We start from the raw sequence: 13253 nt of genomic DNA, 5'->3' as shown, positions 1-13253 counted from the left end.
ACATACTAAATTACTTCCTGACTCAAGGTCTTTGCACTACTGTTCCTTTTGCCTTAAATGCTCTTCCCCTAGATTTTCAATAGTTCCCTCCTTCTCTTTAATAAGTATACCCAGGATAAGAACTGGTACAGAATCATGCTGCCTGGTTGAGGGAAATATAAGCTTCTAGCTAACTAGCTTCATGAGTCACCCTCTCTCAGTATCAAAATCTTATTAATATAAATGCTATAAAGAAGTTATCTTAGCCATTTATTTGCATTTGTTTTTATTGAATAAATCTATATACGCCACTTCCCCAACTCTAAACTGTAAGCTGTTTTAGGACAAGGATCTTGTTTGTCTTATTCATTGCTATATTTCTCAGCATTACAAGAGTGCCTGGAATATATTTATTGCTTACCTGGTTGTGTGAATATACATTAGAATTCAATTCAGTTATATATGGGTTAAACTGACATATTCTAATGAAAAACTCTTTCCCCACTTATAAATCTATTCCTATGAAAAATGCATTTCATGATCTGAACAATTAATTAACTTTCATATAAAATTTTCAAATACAACTGATCTATATGTGGAAGTTTATATATATAATATTTAGAAAATATATTGAAGAACACGCACATCTTCACTGAAGGTTGGTATTTTGTGGCTGAAATAATCCAGTGAGCAATTAACTATCTAAAACAAAAACTGTAGTGGGTACCTTCCAAGATGAACCAAATGGATAAATGCATTTTGGATTGCCTGGTAGGTATGAAAAATTAGGACACAAAGTACAGTTTCGATGTTATCTGCTCCAGAACACCAAAAAGAATCCTAGAGATTATTAACAGGCCCAATTACGGGCCTGTTAATAATCTTTTCATTAATGATGCAATTAAATTATGCAAATGGAAATATGTAAATTTCCTTAGCGAATCATAAAATGGATAAATCATCTAAAGGAATACATCCCTGGATTCCATAAGTCAGCTGTGAACATAATGTTTCTTCACTAAAAACTTGTCCATCACCAATAAAATCAATTAAAGTTATACTGATTCTTCATCTATTCACCTGTATTCATTTGCAATGTTAGAAATCTAAGGTACAGTTCTATATTATATCTCCATTTTCCTTATTAGTACCAAAAATTTAAGACTGGTACTTAAGACCCCTAAGTACTAGAAACCAAATAAAATCATCCTGAAAGTGGGATCTTTCAAAATTATCAGAAATGAGAAAGAGAAAAAATTTATTATAGTTAACTCAAGGAGTCTCTCTTGCTACCAAATCCCTTTTGTAAAAGATAGGTGCCTGTACTCCACATGCAAGCACAGGCACTTAGCAGTATTTCCTAAAAGGTTTCAGTTTTTCTTTCCCTTTGCAAAATTGGAAGGTGTAGACAACCACACTTTTAAAGAACTGCATCTTCAGGGAATAAACCTAGTTTATTTATTGGTTTCTCTGGTCTTTCAAATGCCTCCTGAATTCCTTTTGGGTTGAATGAGTTATATGCTCTTTTACCTAAAATCTGTACTTGTTTGCTTTCAAATAAAGATGGGTTTTTGTTGTTGCTAATATCTAGCAGAAATTCAAAGCAGTTATCTCTAACAATTCCTGTAACAATTCAAAAACACATTTCCTCCTTCTTTTGACACGCTTCATCCACTCTTAGCTCAGGCACTATTAAGTAATTTGTGTTGCTTACTATATATATTTGATAAACATAACAGAGAATAATGTGAGAATACATTAAAATGTGAGATAATATAAACTACAGGAACTATAAAAAGCTATGCAATACTCCAGCAGAAAAGTGATGAAAATGTGAACTAAGGCAGTAACAGTAAGGAAAGAAGACAGAAGAGAAGCAATTCTTTGTTAGAATGAGCAGGATTTGGTGACTCACTAGATGTGAGACAGGAAGAGGTTAAGGAAGACTGACCCTGAAATATAAGGGGAAGGAGATGTTAAGCAATTCTACTTGGGAGAGTTAGTGCTCAGTTTCCATTCAGGAAAGGAAATGAGGTAAGTTCATAAAGAAGTGAAAACTGAACAAGAAACATTAGTTCTAAAGGGGTGACTTTCTGTGATTGACTCAGGGCTGTCAGAGCTTTCCAAGACCTCCTCTGGGTAGGGGTTATCACTGCTCTCTAAAGGTATAACTACAGCTTTGAGTGCAATAGGCCAGGTGGAATATCTCAGAGCTCCTGTCTTTGATGGAAGTAGATTTAATGTGTTTAAAGTTAAACACAATTTGTTTCTCAGTTCCTTTTTAAAGGGTCTCTAAAGCACTGTGTTATGGTATTAAACAAGCCAATATTATGTGTGCTGTTAATTATTTATTTTTATTCTCAGTCATTCAAGAGTTAAGTGTGTCTTCTTTTAAAGAATCATTTCAGGGCTTCCCTGGTGGCGCAGTGGTTGAGAGTCCTCCTGCCAATGCAGGGGACACGGGTTCGTGCCCCGGTCCGGGAGGATCCCACATGCCGCGGAGCGGCTGGGCCCGTGAGCCATGGCCGCTGGGCCTGAGTGTCCAGAGCCTGTACTCTGCAATAGGAGAGGCCACAACAGTGACAGGCCCACATACCGCAAAAAAAAAAAAAAAAAAAAAAAAGAGAGAATCATTTCAGAAACTTGAAATGTTTTTGTCATAACAAGGATCGGGAAAATTATATGAAAGTTTTCTAAATAAGTACACTGTGTTGATGATTATTCTCATGAAGATAATACAGGCAGAGGAGCAAAATTGGGATGGAAAAGGTCATCAAAAATACATTTTTGATATATTTGAATTTTAGGCTTCTGTAGAATATCTACCAAGGAATATCTGACAAGCAGTTGGAAACTTAGATTTTCTGGGGTGTACAGAGGGTACATGAAACATCAAGATAAGACAGGTAAATGACTGAACTCTCCCAAAGAGAGTTTATACAATGAGATGAGATGAAAATTGAAAATAAAGCCATAAGAAGCACTAATATTAAGGAATAGGAGGAGAAGGAGAAACTAAAATATAATAGGTACTGAATAAACAGAGAGGTAGGAAAAGAAGCAAGGGAAAAATTTCCATGGAAGTCAAGGGAGGTAAGTATTTCAAGAATACAGTAGTCAATCGTGTCCAAAATAATGGGGAGATCAAGTAAAGTAAAGAATGAAGGGAGGCCACTACATTTTGATCTAACCTATGTCAGAATAGTTTAAGCAGAAATGAACATGAGAATACAGTAAAGAAATTGAAGGGAGAATGAAAAGGAAGTTATGATAGAAACCCAGGCTGTTTGGTAAAGAAGTATGGTATGAGAAGATAGTAAAAGAGATATCATGACGGTAAAACAGAGTCAGGATATTTACTTATGAAAAAAAGCTATTCTACAAAAGAAAAATATTTGAAAAGATATGTACATTGATGGCTTCTATAAGACATATCTCTTACATAAAAATATTTAGTCATTACTGATTATTAAAGGAAGACATAGTTAATCATGTTTGAGGTACCTTCCTATCCCATATTCCATATACTATGTCCTGAACATCAATGGTAAGGACTACATGTTAGTAGTAGTAGTCCTCACACTCACCCTCAATATATACAACCCCATGAAAATGTCCTTAACTTCTCAGTTATTATGCCCTCTGAAGACTAGTCTAAACTGAGAAACACTGAGAAATTATATTCAGAGAGAGTGGGCACTTGAAAGTCTATGCCCAGTCAGTGTTAGGGAGGTCATTTTCCCTATGTACACAGGATGAATAAACAGAGAAACTTGGTCTTCAGAGAGAAACAGAAGCTCAGAGAACAGCCATAGTGAAAAGAATATGTGGCTTTATTGACTGAGAGAGAGACAGAGAGAAACAGAGAAAATAGCTGTCTCAGTCCAACCCACCATGCCTGTTTCTAGCAGCAATTCCCATACAGCAAGTTACATGTCACATTTATGAGATGCTCCTAAATCCCTTCAATAAACCCCCTCCATGTGAGATAAGTTAATGCATTTTTGTTCCTTGCAACTAGATAATTTTAACTAGAAAATGTGGTTCCTTTTCTGATTCTTCCAATGAAGTTTCGAAAACTTCCAATACAAAGCTATGTAAATAAGTTTTAAATGTCTAACTACATGCTAAAAGTCTTATCTTAAGGAGTAGAAGGGTATCATGGCAACTGCAATGAACTTTACTTATGGGAAGTAATGAGCTTGTTACAGCATTCTTTTCAAATTGTACAAAGAGTAACCTTTGAATCTTTCTTCAAATGATTCTGCTCTATACTCCATAACAGAAATAAATATCATACCTCCTTTAATGAAGGAAAAGATCAGTAAATTGTGATTTTTTTACCACCATTATCAGGCTTCCAGTTTTCCCAAATCACCTTGGGGTCACCCCCTACATCCCCTCTCTCTTCTCTGAACTATGACATTCCCTGTCTGCAAACTACACAGGAAATTATACATATCTATCTATCTATCTATCTAGATAGATAGATAGATAGATCTCTACCTATTCTATCTAATAGCATACAAAAATAGAAAAATCTCACCTTCTGAGCCTCTGGGCATGAACTTTAGTCTGGCTGACCTCGCAACACTGGCACAGCCACCAATTTTACATTTGTATACTCAGATTTCACTTAAAACCTAGTTAAACCCCTTTCAGAATATTCTTTTCACCCCCATCCAGCCCTTCCTATTAGATATGGCCTAATTCCAAACTGGTCAATATTCCGTTGATAAAACCACCAGTGCTTAGCCAAAGAATATCACTCTCATCCCTCACTTCCCACCACCTCCTCTTTTTCTGCCTAACTCTGACACTCTTGCTGCTCCTGAACCTGGAAACTCCCCAGATAACAGTTGTTGCCTGGTGAGTAAATCTCTTAAGGAAAAGGAATGGGAAGATCAGAGCCCAGAAAGGAAAAAAAGATAGTAAGTGACTTGTGGATGGACTCCATGTCTGTGTTACTCATCTTGTACAATCAGAAACTACCATGGTACCTGGCATGAGGAGGTACTTAGAAAATACTGTTGAACAAATGAACTACAGGGACAGCAGAATAGCAAATCACTCTGCCTACACCCTAGTACCTTCTATTCTCTCAAAAGTGAAGACTCCCAAAAAGACATAATCTTACTATTTCATCTTCTTAACCTGATCCAACTTTGAACATTATAGGGAACTGACATCATTTCTTTAAAAAAAACCAAATATAACAAATAAGTAAGATTAATCCATTTCACATACTGAAGATATCTTTCTTTCAATAAGCTTCTCCAAATGTTATTCTAGGGTTCTTTAAAAATGTTATTTATTTTCAATGCATTTATTACATAAGTTGTGGACATTTAATATTAATCAATCAACATAAATATCAATCAAATCATGATATTATAATTTATACTTGCAACCATCATAAAGAACATAAAAATATGAACTTACATGTTTTGACAAGTTGGGACTCTTCGAATCAACATCATACCTAAAAGATTAAAATATAAAATTTAAATTATTTCCACAAAATAAAGTTAGAGAAAAATGTCAGTATATCCCCCAAAACATAAATAAAAAATGAATCAAAATTATATGAATAGGGAGAAAAACTTAGCAAATTTAGAAATTTCTCATAATCTGTGGCCTACATACCAAAGGTAGAATTCACAATCCCTGGGTGCTTTTATTTCTACAACTTAAGTAGAAGTCCTAATATTTTCACAGTCATGAATTCTTCTGCTCGATAAGACAAGTTTAAAATTTCCCTTTTCTGTGAATCAATAGATTCCTAATATCCATAAAAACTGAAATTTCCCTTTTAAAACAAGTGCGGATAACAGGCTATCATTTGTTATAATTATAATTACATTATATAATTATATATAAATATAAGTATATTATAATTATATCATAATTCTTATTTAATATCATAAATGTTCTCATTAATTTTGAAATTTGGCCAAAGTAATGGCATATTGTATTTCCCCAATCACAGAACTTGGGGAAACCATGTATTTTATGGAAAAAGAAATGTATTTATATAGGATTATTATATGTCCTATTTTTGATCACTTAGTACTGGAAATAAATGATTTCTTAAGGAGATCCTGGAAAAACATCACCTACTGTCACTTTAGCCCCTTGTTTTAAAAAAATTTTTAGAAACAGAAAGGCTGTTAATAACCAAAACAATCTCAATTTACTGAATCCTTAAATAGGAAAATATTTGTACTGGTTCCAGTCTTTCTCCCAAATCATATTCCTTTCACATTCTTTGTGCATAGCTTCCTACCAAAAATTAACTGCTTTTTTTTTAAGGTTTAAGTCTTCCCTCTCACATAACAAAAATGTTTCACAGAGAAATGAAGCATCTAGTCAAAAAAAGGCAAAGAAAAAGAGTTCACTGAGTGTACTGATTCTGGGCAGAGGTGCACTTACTCCATAGCAAAGAATGTTTACCACAAACTGGCTTTAAAATTGTGTGATGCAAATACCTGCTTCAGAAGAATTACAAATTACTCTTCTTCATGTCAGGGAATTTTGACACTCTCAACAGCTGTAAACTAGAATTTTGAATCAACAAATTGCCAACATCTACTGAAGACCTACAAATATTAGTTAAAAAATATTTTTCTTATTCAAGAAATTTTTCTCGTTCAAAACAATTTCTAAGTGTAAAATTAAAATTAGCAACAGTAGCAATATCAAAGGTATAACATAACTCTGCTGGCTCCTTCTCAAGTATCATCCCTGGAAACCATTTTCTATAAAGGGTTTAGTGTAGACTAGGGAGAAATAACATTGTATATTCAGCTCAGTTAAAAAAGCAAACAGAAAAGTATTTATGTTTTCATCACAAAGAGTTTAAGTATCCTCACATACAATCCTCCTTCATTGTCTTTAACAAAGCTTTTAATGCTATTACCTCAAAAATAGGTAATTTACAGCATACCTCTGAAGGCTTTAAATAATATGCTGGATTACAATGCACTTGAAATTACCATGATTTTTCTTCTCAGAGAATTTTCCTTCTAATTTTTCTAAAATTATCACTGGTTTTAATCCTCACAAGTCAGAACATAAACACGACATCCTAAATAGTTAAAAATATATCTGTGTGCATGGGGGTGGGGCTGTGTGAATGTGGGTGTCTGTCTATATTTATAAGTGCCATAATCTCCTTAAGTAAAAGAGAATACACTGCAAAGCAGAAGTTCAGTAGTTTACCCCCAGGATGGTACACTTGTGCCTAAATGTACTAACAGCAATTTTGTAAACCATTTCATCCTGTTGTTGAAATCTTATTAGTAGAGTACTGAATTGGCAGTAACTGATTTGAATGGCTCCTAAGGATTATGTTTTCTAGTGGAGGGTAACAGATGTTGACTGGAATTTTTCCTGTATTTCTGAAATTCCCACTAAGGCCAAAGCTGTAAACAAAAGATACTACATTTCTCTTCACGCTTAGCTCACAGATCCCATTGAGTCACTCTCATTAGAGTCAGACCCTTCTCCACAAAGCTTACTCATGAAGTGACAGGCTATTCCTTACTTCTGGGGGCACATCAGGAGGTTCTTTCCACTCCCTAAAGCAAGGTGAAGGGGAGCTCCAAAACCTAGGGTGATTGTGTGAAGAGGAGGACAGCATCTGGTTTCCCTGCCACTTAAAGAACCTGCCTATAGGTCCATCCTAGGATGCCAATGGAAGAGAATGTTAGCTGACAGTGTTAGGAAGTGCCTTCTAAGAGCTGAAGAACAAGGAACAATGTCCTTTTGAAAGCAAGAAGGACCCTCTGGGGCTCCTGGGTATGGAAGCCTTTCCATTTCCCCCATTTCTCATTTGTAGGGAACAGACTCCAGCCTACATAAGCTTCCCTGAGTTCCAAAGGGCAGATTATAACAGTTGCTAATCAAGGAAGGGAGGGGATGCAGAGACAAGGGAGGAGCAGCAGAGAAACAATAGTGCACCCTTGGGGCAGGGCCCTGGTTCACCCTAAAGGAGTACACATAACAATATCTGTAAGCTCTTTATAGAATTAAAACCTCCAACAAATGGAAGATGTTGGAATTATTCATTCCAGAGAAGACCACCTGAGGCCAGATTAAAGGAATCAGAGAAGCACATCAAGAGATTACCTGGGACCAGATTAGAGGAATGAAGGCCCTGAACACACACTAATCTTATCAGGAACCCCACCCTTGAATCCTTGCTGTAAAACTCATCAACAAATCTTCCCAGGTTGGGACACAACCTTTCAAGGGCAGCAGCATGCTGTGTCGCCCTTTGCCTGGTAAAGCAATAAAGCTATTCTTTTCTACTTCACCCAAAACTCTGTCTCTGAGATTTGATTCAGCACCACTGCACAGCTTTTTAGTCCCCTTGATATGTGACCCCTGTGGCCAGTATCCTCTAAGGTCTAGGCTTTGTAGAACCCACATATCTGCCTCCCAACTCCCCTAGCTTTCTGCTCTTCCACTCCCCTTCTCTCCTGCAAGTAGTTATGATAGAAGCTCCAAATGAGGGGAGAGAAAGTGAAGAGTTTTGGATTAAGTTTGAGATTAAAGTTTTAAAATGAATAGTACATAACTATTAACAAAATGAGATGGTTCTAATAAACAAAAGTGACTGAAAAGTCATGCAATTAGACCTTGGCATCGTTAAGGTAGCCCTTAACCAATGGGAAAAACTGGAATTGGCAGTGTTGGGACAATTATTGGAAAAAATAAAGCAACATACTTTCCCCCAAAGTGTTGAGAATCTTCAAAACTAGATTGTAATAACATAATACATTCCATAATTATCACCACCTGATTTATCAAGGAGGAAAATCATCTACTAGGTAAGCCAAACCTACACTTATAACTCCCTTGTTGTTGTTCTAGGCTAAATGGAAAAACAAGAGCAAAAAGAATTATATCTGATTTCTCACATTCTCCTCACATACTACATAGTGATACAGCTACCCACACTTCTTGCTCAAAGACATTTCTGTACAGCTGTTCTGCCAATAATAAAATTTTCAACTATGACAACAAAGTAATTTATAAAGTACCTATACTATTATAGGTGTAACAGTTATATAACAAAATAAATAAAAGTTTATGACTTTATCTGTGATATATACATAGCATGATGACAGAAACCATGTCTCTTTAATGAGTAAGTACACATCAAATCAAAAAGGCAGGAGAATTTTACGACTCATAGCTGATAAACTAATCTTAAAAATATCTCACGCAAATCACCATAACAATAATTGTGGATTAATAAGAACTTACAGGAATTTGGGCCACTGCTGCCAGGAATCAGGAATACATATTCATTCATTTTCTTTCTCTCTCTCTCTGATTACAATTTTCTATCAGCATTGAAAGCTAACTAAAAATACCTCCCCAAAGCCATTTCTCAAACCTTCCATAATATGCAATTGTTTAGATGTTGTACTTCCAAAGCTTCTTTTTTATTGTTTTCTAGAATTTTGTAAAATCAATACACAGGTTAACTAAATAAAACACAATTCTGAAAACCATTTACACCTATCTGTTGGCCAATGTAGACTACTGCACTATTCAGCACTGCTGTTCCTTCAAAGGGACATGTTACTGTAAACATGTTGGAGTATTTGTGGTAGTGCTCTGAGTGATGCACATTGGGATTACAGGTGATTTTACTGACTACTTTATCCTTTTCTCATTTCCTAAATTTTCTACAATGAACATTTTCTCCTAGGACTAATACATTGCTAAGACAAAATTAAAAAACTAATCATAGTTAGGTACAATGGATAAATAGGTACTCATAACTAGAGAACAATTACACTGTTCTTCACATTTATTTAGACAGATATAGTGGAAAAATCACAATGTTTAAAAAAAAGAAAGAAAGCCTGCTCTCCCAGGTTATATGAGATACTTACAAAAGTGCAAAATCAGAAGAAATTATTTAAAGTGATATCAAAAATAGTACATAAACTGAGAGAATATACTTGTTACTTTTCTTGATAATCTTCTCCAGGTATCCCCTTCTGTGGTCCTAACTGTCTGAATTTTTTAGAGATCATATAAAATTGAAATAATATTATTTGACTCAAATTTCTGAAATTAACCAAATACATTCAAAAGTTTAAATGATACTTATTTAACTCAAGTTTGCAATATGCTTTCACATTTCAAACATGATACAATTTCTATGAGAAATCCTGTAAATTTTAGAAAAAAGGAAAAAGCTGAAGAAGTTAAAATATATCATTTACCTACATTAATTTGGTACTTTATTTCTTCTTGTTACACTATGATAAAATAATACAACATGCTCCCATTCTAATCAAACATACTAATTTCCTATATATTCTTACTTTTGCTTACTTATATTAAATATATTCCATTACTACATTCACTGTGCAGTAGAACACTTCAAACATTTACTTTCATCAGTATTAGATAACCAAGACAAAAATAAAAATTCCTCAGTCCAGGCATTATTTATTCTCTTCATAAAATTTTAGACATTCGGGCTTTGTACAATTAAACTGTAAACTATTTTATGCAAAATTTAATTCTATATTGGAAAGCACAGATCCAATGAACATGTTAATTAAACTATCCAGGCCTCAGTTTTCTCATTTACAAAAATGAGATTGGGGCTTCCCTGGTGGTGCAGTGGTTGAGAGTCTGCCTGCCAATGCAGGGGACACGGGTTCATGCCCCGATCCGGGAAGATCCCACATGCCACAGAGCGGCTTGACCCATGAGCCATGGCTGCTGGGCCTGCGCGTCTGGAGCCTGTGCTCTGCAACGGGAGAGGCCACAGCCGTAAGAGGCCCGCATACCGAAAAACTAAAAAAAAAAAAATATATATATATATGAGATAACTCTGCCTCAGAAATTTATTGGATTGGTTAAATCTGTTTACATATAGCAATGATTCTATTACAAACTGTGAATAATAGCAGTAGTATTACTATCACGAACCACATCTTTTTGTCTGTACTTACAAAACTTACTCTCAAACGGTATGAGCTTCCATAGTTATTTTACTTAGTTTATAAAAAACTGGAAGATATTAGTAACAAACATATTAAACCATCTAATCATTCTTTTCTTCCATATTTCCACCAGTAAGCGTGCTGAAGTTTTGGGTTTTTTTTTAATTCCATGAATCACATACAGTACAATATTACTGATTTATCACAAAATATTAGAGAAATACGTTGTTCTATCAATGGCCTAACTTTCTTCCTACCTTTAAGTCTTCCTTGTCCATACCAAGCATACCTGGTGAGCTTGACAAACATGGTATAAGTATCAGGTGCTTCCCGAACCTAATATATTCTCATTTGAGTCATTAGTTTGTCAAAGTAACTCTTGAAATGGCATTTGGTAAAATAGACATAATATTTAAATGACTAACCAACACCAAGTTCAGTGGAATTATATTTTCTTACCTGGACACTCCTTAAAATCCATTAGCTTCCTTAGTCTCATGTTCAGTAGAGATGAGCACGTGACCACCACTCTGTGTACAGGTAAATCATTCTTTACCTACTTCTCTCCAGAATGACCTGACCAGCTCTTCATTTTTGCTCTCTGGTCTACTGACTAACACTTGATTGCTATCATACTTTTTAGAGCACCATTTTCCTTCCTTTCCTTCTACTAAGGCAATTCTATAATAGCCACAATTATGAATGTGAAATGACGTGGACTTAAGAAACCAATACAAGGAGGGCTAAAATTAGACAACAGTGTGGGAAAGTGGGTAAGTATCACAGTTCACCTCTGTGGAACAAAAACTCAATAACTAATAATATCTTGTAAACAGACTGACTCCAGGTTCTCTGTGGATAGGGAGTTGAACTTAAAGATAATATTTTAATATGCCTGATTCAGCATCAAAATAAAAAGAATATTAAAAATTCTAGCTTTATTCCAGGGAGAAGATGGCAGAAGAGTAAGATGCAGAGATCACCTTCCTCTCCACAGATATATCAGAAATACATCTACATGTAGAACTGCTCCTATAGAACACCCACTGATTGCTGGCAGAAGACCTCAGACCTCCCAAAAGTCAAGAAAGTCCCCACGTACCTGGGTAAGGCAAAAGAAAAAAGAATAAACAGAGACAAAAGGATAGGGACGGAACCTGCACCAGTGGGAGGGAGCTGTGAAGGAAGAAAGGTTTCCACACACCAGAAGCCCCTTCGTGGGCGGAGACTCCGGTGGTGGAGGGGGGAAGCTTCAGAGCCACGGAGGAAAGCACAGCAACAGGGGCGCGGTGGGCAAAGCGGAGAAATTCCTGCACAGAGGATCGGTGCCAACCAGCACTCACCAGCCCGAGAGGCTCACACGCCGGGACAGGCGGGGGCTGGGAGCTGAGGCTCGGACTTCGGTCGGATGCCTGGAGAGGACTGGGGTTGGTGGCGTGAACACAGCCTAAAGGGGTTAGTGCACCACGGCTAGCTGGGAGGGAGTCCGGAAGAAGTCTGGAGCCGCCGAAGAGACAAGAGACTTTTTCTTGCCTCTTTGTTTTGTGCTGCATGAGGAGAGGGGATTAAGAGCGGTGCTTAAAGGAGTTCCAGAGACGGGCGCGAGTCACGGCTATCAGAGCAGACCCCGGAGACGGGCATGAGGCGCTAAAGCTCCTGCTGCCGCCACCAAGAAGCCTGTGTGCCAGAACAGGTCACTATCCATGTCGCCCCTCCCGGGAGCCTGTGCAGCCCGCCACTGCCAGGGTCCCATGACCTAGGGACAACTTCCCCGGGAGAATGCACGGCGCACCTCAGGCTGGTGCAAAGTCATGCTGGCCTGTGCTGCCTCAGGCTCGCCTGCATCCATCCCCCTCCATCCCCCCAGCCTGAGTGAGCCAGAGCCCCCGAATCAGATGCTCCTTTAACACCATCCTGTCTGAGCAAAGAAGAGATGTCCTCAGGTGACCTACACGCAGAGGCAGGGCAAATCCAAAGCTGAACCCCAGGAGCTGTGCAAACAAAGAAGAGAAAGGGAAATTTCTCCCAGCAGCCTCAGAAGCAGCGGATTAAAGCTCCACAATCAACTTGATGTACCCTGCATCTGTGGAACAGCTGAATAGACAACGAATCATCCCAAATTGAGGAGGTGGACTTTGGGAGCAAGATATATTATTTTTTCCCCTTTTCCTCTTTTTGTGAGTGTGTATGTATATGCTTCTGTGTGAGATTTTGTCTGTATAGCTTTGCTCACCATTTGTCCTAGGGTTCTGACCGTCCAGTTTTCTTCTTTCTGTTTTTTTACTTTTAAAATAT

The 13253-nt window shown here is 36.9% G+C and overlaps 1 protein-coding gene across 6 annotated transcripts in view; it reads right to left on the bottom strand.

The window, feature by feature from the left end:
* Positions 1–13253, bottom strand: part of CPNE8 (copine 8) — a 309410-nt gene that overhangs the window by 209122 nt on the left and 87035 nt on the right. For all 6 annotated transcript variants that reach the window (XR_012324454.1, XM_073788857.1, XM_033866926.2 and 3 more), the window contains one exon: positions 5422–5461. Coding sequence is in view for 5 of the 6 variants with exons in the window: in XM_073788857.1 (XP_073644958.1) it covers positions 5422–5461 (40 nt within the window). In the remaining variant the exon portion in view is untranslated. The remainder of the gene's footprint in view (positions 1–5421; positions 5462–13253) is intronic.

This window comes from Tursiops truncatus, chromosome 11, assembly GCF_011762595.2.
Source record: "Tursiops truncatus isolate mTurTru1 chromosome 11, mTurTru1.mat.Y, whole genome shotgun sequence".
Taxonomy (NCBI): domain Eukaryota; kingdom Metazoa; phylum Chordata; class Mammalia; order Artiodactyla; family Delphinidae; genus Tursiops; species Tursiops truncatus.
The sequence above is the reverse complement of the archived record's forward strand: the minus strand, read 5'-3'. Positions and strand labels throughout refer to the sequence as shown.